This window comes from Podarcis filfolensis (genome assembly GCF_964270895.1).
Source record: "Podarcis filfolensis genome assembly, chromosome: 3".
NCBI classification, from domain to species: domain Eukaryota; kingdom Metazoa; phylum Chordata; class Lepidosauria; order Squamata; family Lacertidae; genus Podarcis; species Podarcis filfolensis.
The window spans coordinates 34363263-34385801 of NC_139606.1; the positions used below are offsets into that span (position 1 = coordinate 34363263).

Consider the following 22539-nt stretch of genomic DNA (forward strand, 5'->3'; position numbering starts at 1 on the left):
ATTGTTGGAAAGGAAATACAATGTAAGTCAGGGATGGAGAACCTGTGGTCCTCCAAGTGCTGTTGAACTACAATTCCCATCATCCCTGACTATCATCCATGCTGGCTGGTGCTGATGGGAGCCAGAGTCTAACAATTTCTGGAGGGCCATGGGTTGCCCGTCTCTGATGTTAACAAAATTAATTATACATTTCTTCTGCATTCTGAATAATTTCACAAACAACACAGGCCTTTCCATCAGTACTTCTCCTAGTTAAGGGCTTCAGAGCAAGAGCACAGGGCTGGAAGGCCTACTGAATACAAAGTAGAACACAACTGGGAAATATCCTTTTTAATTAGAGGGATAGGTCTATAACAGTTCTAATGCTACAGAGGCAGTGCTTTTAGCAATTAGCACTTCCTTATTACTTGCAAATTGCTACCTCTCCTTGAGCTTCCAAGTGGATCCAAGAGCTGCAGTTACCTACAGACTTCATTTATTCAACTGCTCTTTGCTTAAGTGCTCTTGTATCAACTTCAGATTTCTGGCCTCCTATTATTTAAAGAGCTTTTCCCGCTACTGCAGCAGTTCTTGATGTTGTTGACTTTGGAAGAGCTGACTCATCTTGGGAAGATGTTTTGCTTAACAATTCTATGAACGGCCAGGGACCAACTTCTTTCTCATCCTGCATGCTATTGTTCCAAGCCTCTCTGACCAGGTGAACGAATTCAACAGTCATGCTAACGCCCTCCTAGCCTGGTTAAAGTAGCCAGTTAACCTAAAAGAGGTTCTGCAGTCCAGTATGGGGAACAATAAATCATTTTAGATTGTTGACAAGTATATGTTGCAAAGTACAATAGGTGTGTTAAATAGATGCACCTTTTTCTGCCACTGCAGATCCATGCTAGAATAAGCTGCGTTTGTTAAAAGTCTCCTGGGTTCAAATTTTTACCTAGCACAGAAGGACCTCTGACAGGAAAGATGATGGCAATCGTAAGAGCCAGAGGACTATAGCCAACTTTAAAAATTTTGGGTTATGTATAAGGAGTATGATTTGAGCTAGATGAATTTAGTGAATGCATCAATTCATGCTCCCAACTTTTCTGATTGGTAGGAAATTTGAGAAAGATTGTATCTATTTACAGCTCCAGGTTCTTTTGGAGGAAAAAGTGGATGTTTATGGTGCTCTTATCATATGTTTATTTGCAAATATATACACTGAGCATTGAAGAGCAGGCAGGAGAATGTGCTAATATAGTTACAGTACTACCTTTTTCTCGTACTTCAATTTCTTCCTTAACGCTCACTGTTACTATGATGAGCTTCCTTAAGGGCCTATGAGTTGTAGCAAACCAAGTCGTCCTGTTCATATATGAACTTTCACTTGTGCAGCTGAAGTTTCCTTCTTTCTTTCCCCATGAACACACCCCAAATCTGCTCTGGAGTTTCCCTCAACCTTCCAGAGCAAATCTGGGGTGTGTGGTGGGTTTACAAGGCAAGGTGAGAGGAAATTCCATTGTGGAAACTGAAGTCCTTGCATGAATGTGACAGCTTCACTGGGTACAACCCTATGCATATACAACTTAAATACACGCAGGCTCTGTGACTACAGAGCTGATCAAAGTGTGCAGATTAAGGATGGAGACTGCTACCTCAATTCCAATCCCCCCTGCCGCCAACAAGTGTTGATTCTATGGAGATTATAAAGACTGAAAAGGTCCTGAGTTAGGAAAAAGGACAGGAGTGTAGAAAGCGTATCCATGCTCTGCTTGTTGGAGCTGTTTTTACAACTCATGAGAGAAAAAACACACAAGCAGCCTTACAACTGTCTGCCTGGAGACCCATGTGGACCCTGTTCATGCTGTGCTATTCCATCTGTCCTATTCCATATTTTAGGGCCATACTAAGATTAATGGGTGAGTGAAAGTCATTCTGGGCAAGTCACTACTTTCCAGATGCAAATGGGACTAGACATTCAACTGTCCAAAGCAACAGTATTAAATTATCCACCAGTGTCAATGTACAGTATAGAGTCAGAAAGCCTGCAGATTTTAAGATTGATTCCTACATTGTTTAATTTCACCAAGGAAGGATCAGTTATATTCTGGTGTAATTATACCATCTTAAGTCTCCTCACTTGTTCTGCATGCAAAAAGGCTCCAGGTTCATTCCTTAGCATGTCCTGTTAGAGCTGGGAATGTCCCCTGTCCCAAATGACCCCTCTGATTCAAAATGGCTTTCCAGGATTTCATTGTCAACAACAATACTGAGTTAAATGGCCAACTGGTCACTCCAGTTCACAGAAAAGAGAGGAAAGAGGTTGTTGTGGATTTATGCAGAATTTAGTTTGCAAGAAGGGAGTCTACCCCTCCACCCAAATGTTTTAAATACAATGCACAAAACCAGGCATGTCTGTCTCTAAAGCTTACACTATAGTAGCATTTTTAATAATAATTCCACCAAATCCAGACAGCTGAATCCTACTGCTTTTCTTGTAAATCTCACATCTGGATTTTGACAGCAAATCAATATAAAAAACAAGGAGAGATAAAGAGAGCTACTCCCTACTTTAAAAAAAATGCATTTCGTATGCACCCTTGGGCATTACATGGTTACTATTTTTAAAAAAACAAAACAAAACCACAGCTTCACACTCTAAATGTCAAAACATAAGCTACGCATTGTTTCAACATGCTAATGTAGTCTTTAAAAATGCATGAAGAGGGTCTCAATACATAAAGTAACTATTAACTATTCAGCTGAATTGCAATCCCACAGTCCCTGTGATCCAGAACGCAGCATGCACACAGGACTCCCACTATCTGCTGTGGCATGCGAGGCTGTGGGGGCTCTTTTTCCTGCCACAGCTAGCAATGCGGAAACATTATTCGCATGTGTGAGGCTACCACACTAGAACATTGCAACTGGCTTCAGTCCTCTCCCTTTGCACTTAAACCATCACAAAATCAAGACAGCATGCCAACACCTCTGACTTGATGCAAGGGCCAGGTTGGAATGGAATATTTCAGAATCACTATGCTTGAGGCTGCCAAGAATCTAACGTCAATGCAAACAAAGCATTGGAATGTAGAGGCGCACTAGAAATACATACAAGCAAGCCAGGCAAAAGCAGGGGTCAATAGCCAAAGCTTCTACATGAGCTCAGATGGCAAAAGTACAGATGAGGCAAGAGATGGATAGACGTGATGCTGTGGGGAAGCAGAAATAGCCAAATGCCCCTGTTTTGTCCTGATCAACTTAAATGTGCTACTTGACAGCTTTATAGCAACGATTTACTGCCTATCACAAAGGCAATAAGGTAGGATTTAGCATCCCTAATCCAGGGCCTTCAGGGTTGCAGTTTTATTTCACTTGCAAGAGTAGCTCATTGCCAATACAAAAAAATATTTCCTGCCTTCAAAGCCAACAAATCGGTGTTGGAAGTCTACATCTTAATTGAAAGGGATTGCTATCTATGCTCATCTGACGGAGATTTCAGCAACAGATCTAATTCTCCCAGCCAGCCTCAACTCCATCTGAAGTGACTGATGCACGAAAGGGAGCTGCTTCTAGGCATTGGGCATTTAGGGAGCGTTTGAATGCGATCTATTGATTCCACCCATCCGCTGCAGTTGTCTTGGCAATGGAGACCCTCAAGGTCTTTATGATTCATGATAAAACAACCATACACTCCCTTGAAATTGCCAAATGGGAGGCTGTATCCTTAGATGCCTCAAGCAAAACCCAACTGGTGATCATCACAAGCGACACTGCAAAAGGGCATGTGGAGTGTGAGTTCGAATGTCACAATTTATACCAGAAACATCTTGCATCCATGATTGTATTCTGCTGCAATGAAAGCTGTGTTGAGTCTACCTAAGGGTTCTCACCCTCCCTAAAAAAATGTCCATTCTGGTCAAAGCTAGGCAAGAAACCCAGGAAAGGGGCTAGTGCAGGGAAAGGGGACAAAGCAGTGGGGTATGGCAGAAAGCAAGTTCCTGAACCTTGAACTGACTCCAAAATCTGAACAACCAGGTCAGTGGGTTCAGTGTACATATAATGCACAGTCTCTCAGTGGTCTGGTTCTCACATAACACTATGATGCCATGGGTTTGCATGATGCCAGGCATTTGGCCATTGGAATATATGCAGTACTCTGTGACTTATTAATGCAACAAGTTTCCCACCTTTAAAAAAAATCCTTTTTTATTTCATAAGAATACCAAACTGAACAAAAAATAAAAAATAAAATGTTTAGTACAAACAAAAAATTACAAAATATACCCATTAGAGACAGAGTGCATACTGCTGCACTCTACAGTACCCAATCATGTCTTTACTATTTGACAAGTATAGTAGGGGGAATGAAATATGAAAATAGAAATTACTGACATTGTGGTAAACATAAAAGGAACAATGTGGGCTTAGAAACAGATTATAAACTGCATTTTAACAAACTGAAACAAAAGAAACTTTTTTTAAAAGAGGAAAACCTCTCAATTTGGGTGGATGTGGTGAAAGGAGAACACTATCATTTTGACACCAAATATATTTTATGTGAGGGCAGTGGCGGTGGTTTTTCCAGTATTTCCCCTAAATTACAATGTGCCATAATCAAATATTAGTGAGTGGCTGTGGGAAATGAGAAAAACTTTTTTAATATTTTCCCTCTGTGCGTGCGTGTGTCCCTGCACCCCCAAACAATGAATTCTCATCTCTAATCCCACCAAGTATCTTCAGACAGATGAAGCTGTACTAAGCTTTCTAAATTTTAGCATGGTGAATCGCTTTATCTCCCGTATGAAATTGTTTAACAACAGAAGAATCTGAACACTAATCCTGCAGTCCTATCTTGCGGTTACCATCACTGAAGTCTGTGGGTGCTCTGCCTGAAAATAGACCCATCTAACATTTGTTTCGCTACGATTGTCACAGGAGATCTTTGCGGGGTGGATTATTATTCTCAGGGCTGTGTCTGCTATGGGCATTTGTCATCATTTTAGCTATTTTTACTCTACAGAGTGATCATCACGAGGGGCTATGATGACAGTGCAGAACAGAGCAAAGGTAATGGAAGTGTCCTCACTTCTATTGTAGTTCTATACATTATTTTCTTGCACTTTGTGGGGCTATATAAATTATTGTCAGTAATAATAATGGATACACAATGCTTTCATTCCTTTAGTCATTTGTGTACGAGTTTCAATTTTGTATACCATAAAACCACACACACACACCCTGCCACACACACTTCTGCCGGCTCCTGATAGAGAGGGAAGCAGAACACTACTAATTTTAGTTCCAAGTGGTAAAAAATGTTGGAACCCACAGATAACTCAGTACTGTACTGCTAGTTCAACTCAGAGCAAAGAAGCTTCTGTCCCATGTAATGCACTGATATGTGAAACTTGAGATGTAGGTCTCAAGGTCTAGGCTTGCTTGTTTTGACTCACTGTACATTTGAATCAGCAGTTTTGTCCATGTTCCATGAATATCTTGTGCAGTCCAATCCACATTTAAGATTATGTTCCAGATCATAGTTCTACTTACAGTTTTTTTGCACTTTAAAGTACCTCAGTAATGAGAAATTCACTTTTCCTGGAAGCATACTAATGAAGTATAAACAGATATAGCAGGGATTATTGTCCTGCTGCTAAGTTTGCTGCTGCAAATGGCAGAAGGGTTTTATAACCCATGTGTAAATCCAGTTCCAGACATGTACCTCAACCTCTTGTTTCAAGCAGCAAAATATCTATGAGCAGATTCAGTCCATGCATGCATCTCTTTGCAAACCGAGAGCTGTGTTGCACACTGGAATAAATCTCAAGAAGACAAGGCATCTGTGCATGCTCACTTGGCTTGCAAGTATTCACTGAATCAAGCCCATTTTGATTGTAACAACATCACCCACTACAGATCTGGTGTTTATTAATTTAAAAAGCTTAATATTAAGCTCTCCAAGATGAGAGCTCATTCAAGAAGGGAGGAGCCCTTATCCTAGAAGATTATTCACTATGCATCATTGGACTGGATCAAGTCTGAAAGGATTCTTGGGTGCAGATATTGTACATGGTATGCCACAATCCAACCTCAGCGATATTGGTATCCCAAAACTTTATGCGTATTAAGTTTACATACTTAATTTTACTTGTACAACAGCAACACTATATCGCATTTGACAGCATGAAAATGCAGAGTGAGGACACTTTAAAATCACTTCTTAAATATTTTAACTTACTTTAAAATGCACAAGTATTATTATCCTTTTGAAATTTGATTGTGATAATTCATCACATGGAATATTTACTTGAATGTCAGAAAATCAAGGCGTTGTCTTTCAAGAAATATTTAAGGCATGCAATAAGGCTGCATTCGTATCTGACATTTACAGAATGTTCTTCTGAACAGCAGTTCTTAAAAGCACACTTAGCTCCAAGTACATTAAAGGTATTATAGGCACAGGTCTTGCTTTAAGCAAACTTGAATAACTGCTTTATGAGAAAGTTAAGCCTTTTTATGTCCCATTGATTTAAGGGAAGAGGGTTAAACACATTCTTCATTCTCCCATTGATTTCAATTGGTCTTAACTACAATTAAGTTAAGTGCTTAATTCTAGCTGAATCATGATGCACATTTTTAACTTTCAATGTAACATTTTATTTCTAAGCGGTTACTTAATCCTATAGTTCTTCATTAAAGACTGAAAGTTAGGCAAACTAGAAACTGATCGTTCCAATACAGTCATACCTCGGGTTGAAGTAGCTTCAGGATAAGTATTTTTGGGTTGCGCACTGCGGCGACCCAGAAGTAACGGAGCGCTTTACTTCTGCGTTTCGCTGCTTGTGCAGACGGTCAAAATGATGTCATGCGCATGCGCAGAAGCGGCGAATCGTGACCCGCAGACGTGAGTTGTTTTCGCTTCTGGATGCAAACGGGGCTCCGGAACGGATCCCGTTTGCATCCAGAGGTACCACTGTATAGTGCAGGGATAATAGGCAGATTTTTTTGCATAATAACAATTATGCTTTAGCATTACAAGAGCAAGCTGTAGCAAACGTTGCACTCATTTTGCAGACTCAGTAACACTGAGCCTGAGGTCGCTGGGATAAGGGCACAGGAAACAATAAATGACATGACAACACTCTGGGCTCAAAATGGCCACATTTTTTATTACAGCTGTCAGTAGGTTTTGGCATAGGCATTGGGTATGTATTTTGAATCAACCTGGCCGATTGCTGGCTGATGTATTTCATAAGGGTCAACCCTGGGTTAAGGATCCCCACATGACGCACATCAAATACAGATGACCCCTCTAGGACACCACCTGGGGAGTTCTATGCCTGTTAGCTCCCATCTGGGGATATGGACAGAATCCCTTCCCTTGGACCTCTTTATTGGGGTACCCTGATACTTTCATCTGGAGGGGTGGGTAAGGCTCCTCCCTACCCCATCTGACTACACTAAGGATCCAACCCAATGCCTTTTACTGCCAGCAAGTTGTGACAATTGCTGTGAGATAGGCAAAACCTACAAACCAGCCCAATGTGTCTGTGGGCAAATTCCACCCTGGCTGCAAATACGGCAACCAGGAAACTCCACAGCCTGGTCCTACACATGTACTGCCTATTTACTTTTGGGTAGGGCCAAAACATGCAGGGTAAGTAGGATGTATGTTCTTGACTACACAGTGGGAAGCAGGCGCAGCCAGTTAGATGGGTTGGAGACAAAATCCATTATTAAGGTAATTCTTTTATTAAGCCAACAGAAATTATCAGAAAATGCCACGAAAGATTGGTTGCTATGCAGCAATCTGGTTGTACCAAGACCAATTTGAAAGAGGAAAGATGACAATAGCAGATAGCTTTTGTATTTCCAGAGCTACAATGTTACCCAGGTCTATCTACATGGCTAGGTGAAGCACACAGATTCCTTGATAGGTGGAGAAAGTAGGCAGCCTTAATACTAAGGAAGATTGGAATTAATTTTAAGTGGTGTGCTAATGAATAAATAAATAAGTAAATGCCCAATTAATTCATTTTTTTTCCATTTTCGAAAGCTAAAGAGTATCACAACATGTACAGAGTTCCAGCTGAACACAGCTTATCGGTAACAGTGCAACTGCTACTTTCGCCAGGGAAACGGCACATTGCAAGGTTGAAATCATGTTTAAGACGTGTCATCGTACCTGTCACTGTCGTGAGAGGTGGCACCAGTTACCAGCTTTTTCTTTCAGTAGTACTGACTGAAAAGTGATGTCCAAAAGCTGTCCTTTTCTGGCTCATCATAAAACTAATGTAAACAATGTTTTATATTACATTAATTACATAACAATTATGGAATGAAATCCAGCTTTGGCAAAAGAATGACGGGCTTTCTGAACTTGTTCTTTTCGGTCTCTAATGCCTTGTGATTCTGTGACTTTAAGAACATATCTATTTTGGCAGGGGGGATGAAAAGGGACATACAAGATACACTTCTGCACTCTTTGGGCTGTGGCTAAGCTATACGGAAGATAGCATGAGACTGCTTTTTCCTGCCTCACTTGGCATTGTAACTATGCACAAATTTAACCTGGCTGCTGGCATTTTAGATACGGGCGCATGTCCAAATCAGTGATAGGTAAACCTATCCATTCTTAAGGAAATCAGCCCTGAGTGCTCACTGGAAGGACAGATCCTGAAGCTGAGACTCCAATACTTTGGCCACCTCATGAGAAGAGAAGACTCCCTGGAAAAGATCCTGATGTTGGGAAAGATGGAGGGCACAAGGAGAAGGGGACAACAGGGATGTCCAACAGAGATGGTTAGACAGTGTTCTCGAAGCTACCAGCATGAGTTTGACCAAACTGCGGGAGGCAGTGGAAGACAGGAGTGCCTGGCGTGTTCTGGTCCACGGGGTCACGAAGAGTCAGACATGAGTAAACAACAACAACAACAACCTAGTGTTACCCTTATAGTAAATTTTAACAAACCGTTTAAGTAATGAGAAATAATTTGGAAGTGGGAGATCAAATAGCTATCTTAATGATCAGTATTTATGTCACTTTTAATCTATATAAGCCAGAAAGGTATGCATTTCAATTAAATACTATGGTTCACTGCACAATACACATTTAAAATCAGTACAATTAGGATTGACTTAAAAATCATTATTCAAATAATTACATATGCAGTGCTTTTCCTAACACTCAAAGCAATGGAAAAGCATCTGAGTAATCCGCATAACAACCATATAAGAGAGGCCAATATGATCATGCTGTTACTGCAAATGGAGATGTGGAGTTGAGGGATCAAGCAGTCGCAGCTGAGCTATAATTTGAACCCAGGGCTTGCCAAATTTATTTATTATATGGAACTACATCTACCTAGTGCAAAATATCAACCATCTTTAGATCCATGAAGGAGGGGGACAATGTCTTCTAAGGGTACTTAAAAGAACATATACTTGAGTAAGCAAAAATTGTTCATTGGAAGGAACAGCTATCTTTAACTTGTACATCAATATAATACTTAAAAAGCATGAAAGGCTTTAGGAACCTCTGCTTCTTTGAAAACTCCAGGTACTAATGGAGGATAAATCCAGCAATTAAAGTTTTAGTCACTATGTTGTGACAATTAATATTAAAGCTTGCAGACCAATGTATAATTTATGCATTAAATTTTTAACCAGATGTTTTGCTTTATTATTATTATTAAAATAAAATGAATTTAAGAGGTTAGGATATTTCTAGTCACTGAATTAATTCTGAGTGTCCCTTTATTAGAATTCAAGTTAACCACCTGTGAGGAATAAAATAGAGCTGAAAAGCGCAGTGATTCAGCAGAAGTCAGCTGTGACCTGCTGTCCCACCTAAAACAATGAAATGCAGTTTTGTCACAACTAACATTTGCTAGTCTGTGAGCAGTACCATTTATAAAGCAATTTGGGGGGAAATAACCAATAAACCAGAAAAATCTGCACTGCCAATTACACTTTTCCCATTATCTAAAAAAATGTTATTATGATTGAAATGACACAGTAGCTAAGACTAAGATCATAAACACATTTCAGACCATGGATGTCAATGTCGTGTCAAATTCAAGGACAGAATACATGTATTTGCACAAAAATAGCCATTGGTTGAGAGGTTGTGATGTCATGGAACTTTCTCACAAACATTCTAACAGTTAGCAAGTTAAAGCACCCAACAAAAACTCTAGAGCAGAAAGGCTTGTATGCTACTGGCAGAATAGAGTGCAGAAAAGTGAATAAATGGCCTGTCAAACTCCATGAGTCAGGATTTCAAGAGATTCATTTAAAAGGTCTTTACCTAGCTCATTCACAGGCACCATTAGCAAGCAAGTGTAGCTTCTTTCTATGGTTTACTTCCTGGGAATGCACATGAAAGTGGTAAGTTACAAGTAAAAATAACAACATTGGGGCATGTGGGTTGATACAGTTTACCTATACAGTTGTACCTTGGTTCTCAAATGGAATCCATTCTGGAAGTCCGTTCAACTTCCAAAAGCGTTCGAAAACCAAGGCGCAGCTTCCAATTGGCTGCAGGAGCTTCCTGCACTCAATCGGAAGCCGCGTAGGACATTCGGCTTCCAAAGAAAGTTTGCAAACTGGAACACTTCCGGGTTTGCGGCTTTTGGGAGCCGAAACGTACGAGCACACCAAGGCATTCGAGAGCCAACGTACGACAGTACCATGTATTTCACGCACACAAAAACTACTCTGATGGTGTGCATATAGTAAGGTGTATATATAGTAAGACAGTATGAATGGGAATTGGGTACAGCAAATGCATTATATTTGTTCTTTTAAAAAATGCATGTATACTCATTTTCACAGGAGTATACTTCCCAAATAGGATTTGCCAACGGTCTTCTATTAGCTGAGATCAATGGGATACTAAGTGAAATGTATTCCAACATTATTTTGTTACATTGTGTTGGCTGGTATTCAGCTAAGTTTTACTTAAGAGTATTATCTGAAATCAATGAACATGACAAAGCTAAGTCCATTAATTTCAATAAGTTTACTTTGAGTAAGACTTTGTTGAACACCACAAAGTATGTATAGTCTTGGCCAGTGACTTTCATGTTAGATCACAAACAAATTTAAAGTCACAGATTTATAATATAAAAGACATTTCATCGCACAGAAAGCAGCTCAGTGGATCATTTCTGAAGGAGCAAAAACAACAACAAAGAAGCAATTTTCATCCATGAATAAGTGGTTGCATTCATAATTATTTCTGTATCAGCTGAGTTAGTGCATTTGAGAGCTTTAGAAATTTTCTGTGTATGGAAGTTTCAAAAGGATCAAGACAATAATCAAAAACAAATAGCTCAGTCTTATGCACAAATTAGAACACATCTCTCTTCTCCAGTAGCTCACAACTCTTCTGTGCTCTCATATTTGCTGAGCAGTTGCCATTTCTTTATTTATGGTCACAGCTAGAGATATGCTTAACAGGCATGTGTTTGCACATAGTCGATGCCTCTTAAACTAAGTTGCTGATCCAAAATCTTATTTGCCTGCCTTGGTAAAATATTGATCTAATTTATACTTTTTTAATATACAAGTTTTTAAATAAAACACTTGTGATCTACTAATCATACATAGCATCATGTGATTCCCACCCACAAGACCGGCAATGAATTTTCTACAGCTGACTCTGCTAGTTACAGTATTCAACAGCTGGGCCATAGATAACTTGGCACCCTGATAATAACCAAGAGTGTTTTGTAACCAAGGGGGAAATGTTGGAATTTAGAAAACTGATTACATCTTGCAATGCAGAAGCTGCATATAATATTTGATGAGGAAAGTTAGCACAAGCGTGGCTTTATTCCCTAGCTATGCAAAATGTCACTCCCTATTCCCCGCATATATTGTAGTCATTCTTTTCAGATTAGATCAGCTCCCATAAACAAGTCATCAGCATAAGCCACTGTAGTGAAGTCATACTACTGATATTCTGATGGGAAAGCTTAACTGGCTTAAGGACATATTATTCTGCAATGAATTTGCCAGTTTTTCCATACTCTGCGACAAATCCAAAAGCTTGTTTCTTTTCCCAGCAACTGGATATAATACTTCAGAAGTCCTCAAATAAAGTAATTGAAGAGCTATGCAGGCCAGGCATAAGGAAAAAGAAACTGAATGTGATATACTGAGATTTGGATTAGATACTTCTTGTTCTTTCCAATGCTATAACCATAAAACTTCTGTTGTATTTCACATTTCAGACTTAATGCACCTAGTCCAAGTACCCCTTGGACCTCGCAACACCTTCAGAGCACATCCAGATAAATAAAAGCAGGTAATTTTCAAATCTAAGAGCAACTTCACAGTGTACAGACTGGGTACACTAGGTTGGACCCAGTGCAAGTGGACATCTGGAGCCCAGACCACCAAATCCAGTGTGACTGTGCATTTGGGTACATATAACCAACTACACTGTAATACTCACCCAGTTCCTATTGAACTGGTTGGATGTGCCTTTTGATATTAATTATAATGTGTATTTAGGGTCAGCAAAGCAGGGTTATAGCGTGACTGGTTTGCTATGACTACAGCTGCATCAGGACCAACAAGCTCCAGCAATGTTTCTCATAGTAAACATGAAGAAAAAAGGTGCATTTCTAGACATGTAGTGGATATGTGCCAAGAGCTTGTGTCCACTATGGTGTCTTGGCGTATGTTCAAGTCTCAGTTTCAAGCTTTCCAAGACTGGGGGGTTTAAAGGCTACTCCACATTTCAATAGGACTATGATTACACAACCAAGACTGGAATCCTATACAAATTTATCTGGCAATAGGTCTCATTGAAAACAATGAATCCTTACTTCTGAGTAAACATGCAAATGAACATGGTTAGACTACACAGGGTGTCAATCCTGTCAACACAGGTCCTAAAAACATAAACCTAGAAAAATTAGAATAACTGAAAAGAGGTCAGGCATGGAGTATTTCTATGAATTTGGGCATTACTGAAAATTGGTTGGAGTTGGAAGGAAACCTTAAAAAATAAGCAAGCGTAGTAGTGTAAGTTTAGAAGAAGTAGGTAATGCAGAGCGGGTTTGATTTAAAGCTTCATCCCAGCAGTCTTAAAAATAGCCAATAATTTTATTTTAAAAGTACTTGTAAAGAAGTGCCACAACAATAGAATTGCTCTTCTTCCTTTCTATAAGCATCTTTAAGGCAGCCTACCAGTTCTCAGCTAATAGTTGCCTAATGCTTTTTAACTGCTGGACATTGCACATGCTCCATAGCTGCACTTATGCAATTGGCTATTGACACAAAAGAATCATTAAATTCCTTTTAATGATACATAAATTATAAGCAAGGCAAATTCAGTGCAAGCTACAATAACTGGATAAGACAGAATGTGCAAGATCACATTGCAAGGTATTTTTCTGTAATGCCAAAGGTGAAAATGAATGAGATTATTAAATAAAAAGGACTGTAACTATGTCATCCCCATTAAAAACAGGTACAGATCAGCTAAATCCTTGTCAAATCTGGGACATGTTATCACTTCAAATATTTAAATCAAATAATTATGCAAATAAGACCAACACTAATTCATAACATCCTCTTGTTCCTCAAACAACAGTAAGTGGCAAACACGCAACATATATTTAGCGGCCAAAATGTTGGATTTCACAGTAAAAAACCAAGCTATGGCTACGAATACATTCAATAGTTACTAACTGCTGTAGTCATTACTATGAAGAAATCCTTATTCCAAATGGATGCCTAATCTGATTTAGGTACATTTCCATATCACCCACGATAAGATAATAATAAAACTTATTTTTAATGTGATACAGGAAGCCACTGGGATTTTATGGAGGCTAGAAACTTCTGTCTCCATTGAGTAAATAGAGGAAAAGGCCTCACTGTTCTCCTAGCCTAGATGCAAAGTCATCCTCCTAACAGCAGTTGACAGAGAGACGTAACAGGATGGAATTCTCAGCACAGATATATACTGCAAACGAAATGTTTTGATGTGTCTTTATTTTTGAGCTGCTATTTGAAACAAAATATTCCAAGCCATATTTTGCTGTCGTTTCTTAGCGATCCAGAATGCAGCCCTATGCTGCAAAATGAAGAGTGAAACATCTTGCCCTACACAAAAACATCAGGCAGCAGGGTCTTAGAATACAGTAATCTCATTGAGGTATCAGCAGCATTCTCACACCCAGGGAGGAAAGCGCTTTAAGGGGAGGGAGGGAGAGAAAGAAAGCCTTGCTTCAGGATAAGTGCCCCCCCCATACAACGGACTTCAATGCGTTCCTATACCCTCCCCTGTTAGCATACTGTCTTTTAACAGCCCTATTTAATGGGCTTGAATAGCCAAACGTCTTAGGGACCTGATTCTGCCACCTGTTCCACCGCAGCCACCAGTAGCTATTTTAAGGCAAAGCTCCAGATCATCAGCACTGCAACCGGTAAATCCCTCTCCTGGGTTACCCCGGGGCACAACTTAAGCTTCACTGTACCTTTGTATCTCTCCAGCACATCTTCATAAGCCTGCAGGTACTCCTGTTCCTCCGTATAGAAGTGAGCAGCAGGGGAGAGATAACCAGCCATGGTTGAAGTTTTTGACACTGCCTTGATCAGTTCCCTCCAAGGAGCCGGGCAGCGAGGCAGCCTTGGGGAGCGGCACAAAAAGGCTGGAGGGAGGGAGGGGGCTGTTGCCGTGCAAGCTGTCCGAGGAAACGCCCATGCCCCCTCCCCGAGCGGTGTGGGAGCACGTGTATCCCTCCAATAGAAAGGGCTTCCTCCCTCTCGGATTTCATTAGCAGCAAATCTCTGCGCTCCCAGCTAGCAGCCGGAGAAAGAGAACCGGAGGAAGGAGGAGAGGCATGGATGCCACAGACCCGGCCCTGGAGGTGACCGCCGGCGCCGGCTGCTTTTCTTTCCTCCCCTCCCTTAGGACGGGCTCCTGGGTCTTCGCGCCCACCCGCTTCCCAAATTCTCCTTTCAGTCGCGGGACCTTTTCGCCTCCTTCCCTCCTGCTTTTTTCAGGCAATCCTATGCACCCCAACGGAGAGCGAGCCAACCGGGAGCATTGCATTTCTGAGCAAACGACGCGTAGAGTTGCGCTGTAAATCGTTTGTCTACCTCAACTGCCGGGAACACACTCTTTTCCTGGGGGCGGGGGAAATCACAGTGCCACCATACGCGTGCCTACTCAGAAGTAAGTGCCATTGAGTTCAATGGGGCTTGCTGTCAAGTCAGTGTGTGCAAGATCGATTTAACCTTTTAAAAAGTAAGGGGCTTTGCGGAGCTCTCCCTTTGAAGTCCCCCTTTATAGTAAGTCCTATCAGAAATCACTACTGAAATCAGCTCCAGCCCTTCGCTGCGATACTTATGTTTCGAGAGTTTCTGCTGGTCTGGAGTGGAAATACTACAATCGCTATCGACCCGGCTTCATCGTGTTATGCAGGGCTGCAAGCTAGCGGTTCCCAGCTAACTCGTGGCTGTGTTGGTGAGCTTTATTAACCTGCGTTGCTCCCTCTCTCCATGCGCTTCAAGTATTTGGCTCCAGGTTCTTGGCTGGGGGGGGGGAGCTTTTGTAAAGTAGCCCCTTCACCATTTACCCTTCTTCTTCTCCCCCATCCCCAATAAACTGCCCCACACATTTTAGACAGGCCGCGCTTTCGAAATCGCGCCCCCTCTCTCATTTTCAAAGGCTACAACTTCATTGGAAGGAGGGGAGTGGGAAGGAGGTACAGTACTCTCTGTTCCCCTTCTGGACCGGGCTTTCAGCCCACGAAATCTGACTTTTCAAGGTGCCACAAGTCCCTTTGTTGTTGCTGCTTCTGCAGCAACAACGGGCCCTTACAACGCGGCTGCTCCCGCTCTGGAGGTTGTCTCCTTGTTGGAGGAGAGGCTTCCGCCCCAACACTTGGTCTGGTGACCTTCCTGAATAGCCTTCCCTGGCTGCGCTCCCCACTCCCTGCTCGGCTTTGTCTGCACAATAAAGCAAGGGGGCTGGCTTGGCCGCGGTTCTGTCTCAAGGGGCTTTCGCCCACATCGCCGGCCAGTCGGCGCTTTCCGAGCCCAGACAGCCTCATTGCAGCAGCGGGATCACCTGCGAGAGGAGAGCCTCCTCCTCCTCCTCCCCACTCACAGCGCCGCCCTCTCCCTCCCGCTCTGCAGACGCGCATTGCACGTTGCCATTGCCGCTAGGAATAGCTCTTGGCTTCCCAAGGAAGGGCCGGGGGTGGCGGCGACGCAAAGCCCCACCGCTCCCCCTATTCCTCCCCATCCCAGAAAGAAGGCTCCTCAGCAGGAATGGCGTGGCCACCACCGGTGCCCCATTCCTCCTCCCCTTGGGCGCGCTTTCGGCTGCCTGGCGAAGGGCAACAAGAGTCAACTGCGCCAGAGCTGGGGGGTGGCGAGAGGCCAAGGGGCGGCGCTCCGTTGCTGCAGGTGTCGCCGCTGGTCACCCTGTTTTTGTTGCCGCCGGCAGCCATCGCTGCGCGTGCGCGCCAGGCATGTATAGATGTATGTGTGTGTTTTGTTCCCCGCTCCGCTTGCTCGCCGACCCAGCCTTTTCATTCCGGCCTCGCAGCAGACCGGGATGGGTCCTTCCTGCCTCGCCCCACACCCTCCCTCTCTCTCTGAGTAGTGTCTTAGAGATGAAGCAAGTGGGGCTTTTCCATGCCCCCACCCCGTCTCACCCAACACCAAAACAGGCGACATGCAGCAAAAAAAAGGGGGGGAGCTGAACGGGAGGAAACGGCGCAATCACTTCCGACCCGGGGCGCGTGGCGCGGCCGGTCTCGGGTTCTGCTCCCCGTTGTCATTCTGAACCATCATACCCTCTGCGCCCCGCACGGTGTTACTGAGAATCTAATGGCCCTTGGACTCGATGGCCCTTGTGGTCTCTTCCAACTCTATGATGCTATGATTCTAATGGGGAAGGGTTCGGCTCGATTGCTATGGGAATAGGATTCGCTCTGTATCTTGCGGCGATTCCCTTAGCGCCAGCTGCAACCAGGCACCAAACACGCACGAACACAAACAGCAGAGGCGCACAACTCGGGCGAAAACCCGGCTCCCGCGATCGCCAAGACAGGAGTAGCGAGGAGGGAGGGCTCCAAAAAGCGCCACCGCGTCCCCGCCGGCTTCGTCCAGTCATCGTGGCAAGCACCGGAAGCGTTTCCCAAAGCTCAGCCCTAGACTGTGGGAGGACGCGTGTGCATGTGCAAAGTGCATTTTGTTCACGCCACAGACAGTCTCAGGCCACCCATAAATCTCGGGATTTGACAGCAGAACTTCCCGGGTGGGGCTTCCACATTGGTGTGAGCCCGGTCCCCCCCCCCTTTTCTGATAAATAAAATAGTCAGTCTGAAGTGGCCCCTTCCACCAGGCTTTTCCCAGCGCACCCCTTTAGCGAGTGCTGCAAAGTAGATTTGTTTTTGCAAAACAACTGCTCTGTATCTGCATGCACGAGCTGCGTGCTTTCATTCCTGTGAGAGGTTTTACGAATAACACGGACACAACAAGCACCGCGTTTTCTCTCCCGGATCATATTACTCTTCCTTCTCAATTTGCAGCCGGGTTGGCCAAGCAAACTCCCTGACCTATTTCAAAACCAATGAAGATCAAATGCTCTTCTGTCTTATACAGAGCATCCAGCAGGGCCTCTCCTATATTATTCAGGAGCCCGGTGACCCCTGCTAGCGTCAAACACAACAAGACCAGTCAGAGAAACCCGACTTCTGGTGATCCCACATCAGTTCAGCAACTTTCAAGCAAACCCACCCATTATAAAAACAAACAAACAAAGCACTCTGTAAACCAGCCCTCTGTAAGTTTACTCAGAAGTAAGTCTGCATTTACTGCTGGGTACAGAGGATGGTTCCCTTCCTAAAGCATGCTTCAAGTTCCTGTATCTCACCAGCAGCCTTGCTATGCTACACACTCCATACAAAATGGTCATATTCTTCACTCTTACGCAACCCTCCAATGCAATTTTAACACCCGCACCTGCACATATTACAGCTGCATTTTCTTCCATACACATGCAGTAATCCACCCAGCCAGAAAAAAATACAAGGCCAAATAGCTTAGTCACTACCAACACTAGAAAATACAGCATGGAGGACCATGAGTTTCGTGTGTGTGCTTTTAAAAACGCAAATAACAGAAGCAATAAACAAAGCTCTCAGTTTATACTCTCTGTAATGCACAAATAAACCCACAATAATATGGACACGTGAGCACAGTTACTGTACTATGCAAGTCTCTCTCTCCCCCCCCTCCTTCCCTCTCCCCCCCCCTCCATCTCCCATGTATTTCCATCCTGGTCTTACCGGCGATTCTGAGCACAGCTCTCTCAGCTGGATCCAACACAGAGCCTCCTTGAATTTTCCTCTTGGATCTCTCGTGTTTAGGTAGGTTCCAAGGCAGGGTGTCACCCGGAGCCGGGGACAGGGAACCAGATTTCTGGCTGAAATCATCGTCGTCTGAAAAATCCGCAGAGGATGACATGGAGCATCTGTAGGAAGCGTTTCCTGAGCTCTAGAGAAGGGTGGGGGAAAGAAGATTAAAAGCAAAATAAAAACCTGAGACTAGAGAATCAATTTTTGCTCTCAAAATAAAGCAATACATCCTTTTGCTGTTTAGATCGCCCTCTAGGAAAATCAGTCAGAAATAGACGGAACTGAACCCTCCCTCCCTCCCACCCCACCGATCAGTCGATACATCTATATTTTTAATACACGAATGAATAGATTGCTCACCATTGTTGTCTATATTGCTGCTCGTGTATTTAAATCTCACAGACAGCGGCAATACACAGGTAGATCTGGAGAGGTGGCTTAGTGAAAACCCATATGTGGGAAGATTTAGGCAGGGAGATGAGTGGCCTGGCGTTCTGGCAACCAGCTTACAATGCTCCTCTGGAGTTGCCCAACAATAAAGCCAGAAAGGAGGGGGGAGCAGGGAAGAGATGGATTTTGAAAAAAAGAGCACGCTTCCCGGCTACAAATCAATAGCATTTGGCTCCCCCACCCGGCAAAAGAAAAGATGTACCACCCCTAGGCTGCTAGTTCAATCATTAATGTGGGGTGAGGAAAATTCAACCCCCAACGCAAGCCCAGGATGCTGGGGCTTTGCTGTTGCGCTCATATTCCTGAAACCACGCCCTGGTAAGTCTCTCTTTCTTTTTCCTTCTTCCTTCCTTGTGTGGTGGATCAACTTCTTTCCGGAGCTCCCCAGTTTAGTTTGGAGGGCTCCCGGCTTCCTAAAGCGCGCTGACTTTGGGAGACAGGAAATGTAGATTTGCTTTTTTCCTCAAGGGAAAGCACAAAGGGCGGGTTGCACAAGCTCACTGGGCGAGAGGCCGCTTCAGTAAACACACTGTCCTTAAAGGCTGGACGAGAGACTTTCCAGTCGCCATAGAGCAGGTAGCAGCAGCTGCCCATGGGCTCCAAACCAGCCAGCCAGGAATGTAAACAAGAAATGATGCAGTGCAGGCACAAAGAACTGGGGAAATGGGGGGGGGGGAGAGATATACTGGCCTCCTCAGCCCTCTTGAAACACAAGGTTGAGAGACAAACTGAATTTTTTTATTTGGGGATCAGTTTCAAAACAAGTGACTGTGAGGCGCTGATATGTGTTTGTCACCTGATCAGCAAACAATGCCTACATATGCCGATCAAAGAGAGGCTACTTCCAGGTCCCCTGTGCTGTGTCATCTTGGCGGCAGCTGCTGTGTCATCTTAGAAGTACCAAGCTTGAGATGTATGATTACTGACCCTGTGTTGTTCTTCCCAGTATGGTTTGCAATATAAATTCTCTAAATTGCAGCCATTTCTTAAATGGCTAGAAAATGTCTATCACATCTATGTATTTCCCCTTTCAAACAGCTTTTGCAGCATGATGGCTTACCCTGACATCATCATAAAATGATGACCTAATAGGAAGCCACAACAGAAATTATACAGTACAGTAAAGCCAATTAAAAGGGCTAAAACAATATTTACCATACAGGTTCACCTTCTCTCGTATTATACCTAGCTCTACCTTTCATTTAAATCAGAACCAGTGAAGGCAGTGAATGTCCTGTGTGAGTGTCTGGAGGCGGTTGGAGGATGGTTGGTGACTAATGAATTGAGGTTTAATCCTAATGAGACAGAAGTACTGTTTTGGGGGGACTGGGGGTGGGGTGAGCATGTGGGGGGACCCCCTGTTCCTGAATGTGTAACTGTGCCCCTGAAGGACCAGGTGCGCAGCCTGGGAGTCATTTTGGACTCACAGCTGTCCATGGAGGCACAGGTCAATTCTGTGTGCTAGGATGCAGTCTACCAGGTCCATCTGGTATGCCAGATGAGGCCATACTTGCCTGCAGACTATCTCACCTGAGTGGTGCATGCTCTGGTTATCTCCTGCTTGGACTAATCTACATGCAACACGCTCTACGTGGGGCTACCTTTGAAGGTGACTTGGAAACTACAACTAATCCAGAATGAAGCAGCTAGACTGGTGACTGGGAGTGGCTGCCGAGACCATATAACACTGGTCCTGAAAGACCTACATTGGCTTCCAGTACGTTTCTGAGTGTTGGTACTGATCTTTAAAACCCTAAAGGCCCTCAGCCCAGTATACATGAAGGAGCATCTCCACCCCCATTGTTCAACCCAAACACTGAGGTCTTCCTCCTAGGGTCTTCTGGTGGTTCCCTTACTGCATGCCCTCCAATATTTCTCTGATGAAAATAGGGACATCACATTCCATAATGATGATTTTGCAATTTATACCCCACACATCTTACTGGGTTGTTCCAGCCACTCTGGGCAGCTTCCAACAAATATATATAAACATCATAAGACATTAAACATTTTAAAAAAGCAACCCTTCCATATATAGGATTGCCTTCAGACAGCTCAGGAGTCAAATAACTCCATACCCTCCAACATTTCTCCAATGAAAATAGGGACATCCTAAGGAAAAGCAGGACATTTTGAGATCGAATCAGAAACCAGGACAGCTCCACTAAATCAGGGATGTCCCGGGAAAACAGGGACACTTGGAGAGTAAGAACACTTCACTGTAAGAACACTTCACTGTAAGAAGTGAAGTTATAGGGAACCAGGCAGAGGGCCTTCTTGGCAGTGGTGTCCTCCCTGTGGAACACCCTCCCCATCAGATGTCAAGGAGATAAAGAACTACACAACTTTTAGAAGACATCTGAAGGCAGCCCTGTATCAGGTAGTTTTAATGTTTGACGTTTTATTATGTTTAAAAGGTACCGGAAGCCGCCCAGAGTGGCTGGGAAAACCCAGCCAGATGGGTGGGATATAAATAATAAAATTATTATTATTGTCTTCAGAAGATCTGCTTTCAAATGTTCGGTGGCTGAAAACTAGAGCTAAGGCCTTTTTCCATAATCATGCCCTAATCACAAAACAGAACATGCAATCTAGAAATATTTGTTCGACACCCACACATTAGAGGTCAATTTATGACAGTTTTGCTTGGCCAGGCGTTTGATGAACAAAGTTACTCTCTCTTTTTTTAAATTAGTTTCATCAGCGGCTTTATGGGATTTTATTGTTTTAAATTTAGTAAGCTGCATTTATAATCTGTTATGACTGCATCATGGGCTGTAGAAATTTGTAATATTGAGTGAGGAACCAGTGACCCTCTAGATGATATTGGACTCCAGTTCCGTTCCCAACAGCCCCAGCTAGCATTGCCAAGTCAGAGATGACAGTAGATGTGGTCCAACAACATATTGACGGCCACAGGTGTGTCTCCCACACTTAAAATTAAAAAAATAAATCAGAAGTAGTAGTAATAGTCTTAGTAGTCATTAAATGCCGTACAAGAAATAAATGGAATTTATGCTTTATTCTGTGATACTATTGGGCCATCTTGCATGGGGTTTCAGTATTCAAAATGTAACATAGGAATTAGATGACTTAGGAATTTCCTCTCCTGGCTCATATGCAAGGAAACTAAAGGAACTTGTCTGCCAAACAACCTCTAGGGAAGGGAGGGGAAAGGCAAGTTATATTGAGATGGCTCCATAGAAACCCATTAATAGATTTAGTTTGATGTTCCTAAAAACAAACTGGAGAGCCTCTACCAATAACCTTTTCCTCTGAAATGAAATAGAAAACATGGTGGGAGAAACCACAGCATGGGAGGATCCATATTATTTTTCGAAGCTATTAATGCTATAATAATGATAGTAACAAATTTGTATTTTTATAAATATTCCTGGTATTTATAGACTATTAAGACTATTGTACTGTATATAGTTCCACTATCCTTTTTTTAATTATATGGATTGTTAAAATAAAATACCTTATCATCTTGGTAGACATTGTGTAGATGTTTTCTTTTTGTAGTTCTTTCCCTCTGCATATTCCTTTCTATTTCGTTGTCAAATTTATTAAACATTTTCAGCGGAGTTTTGGCACGCATGTATGTGTGTTTGTGTATTAGGTTTAGGATTTTAAGGGCTCAGCTGTAAATGTCACTTATTTCCTATACTAATCTTAAATATTCATTTCCATTCCCTAATCATAATATTGTACA

The 22539-nt window shown here is 42.9% G+C and overlaps 1 protein-coding gene across 1 annotated transcript in view; it reads right to left on the reverse strand.

Moving 5' to 3' along the window:
* The window catches only part of LOC310759029 (dystonin-like), a 306438-nt gene that overhangs the window by 253940 nt on the left and 29959 nt on the right, over positions 1-22539 (reverse strand). The window contains exon 4 of the mRNA XM_083605788.1: positions 18306-18513. Within this exon, the coding sequence (XP_083461914.1) occupies positions 18306-18513 (208 nt within the window). The remainder of the gene's footprint in view (positions 1-18305; positions 18514-22539) is intronic.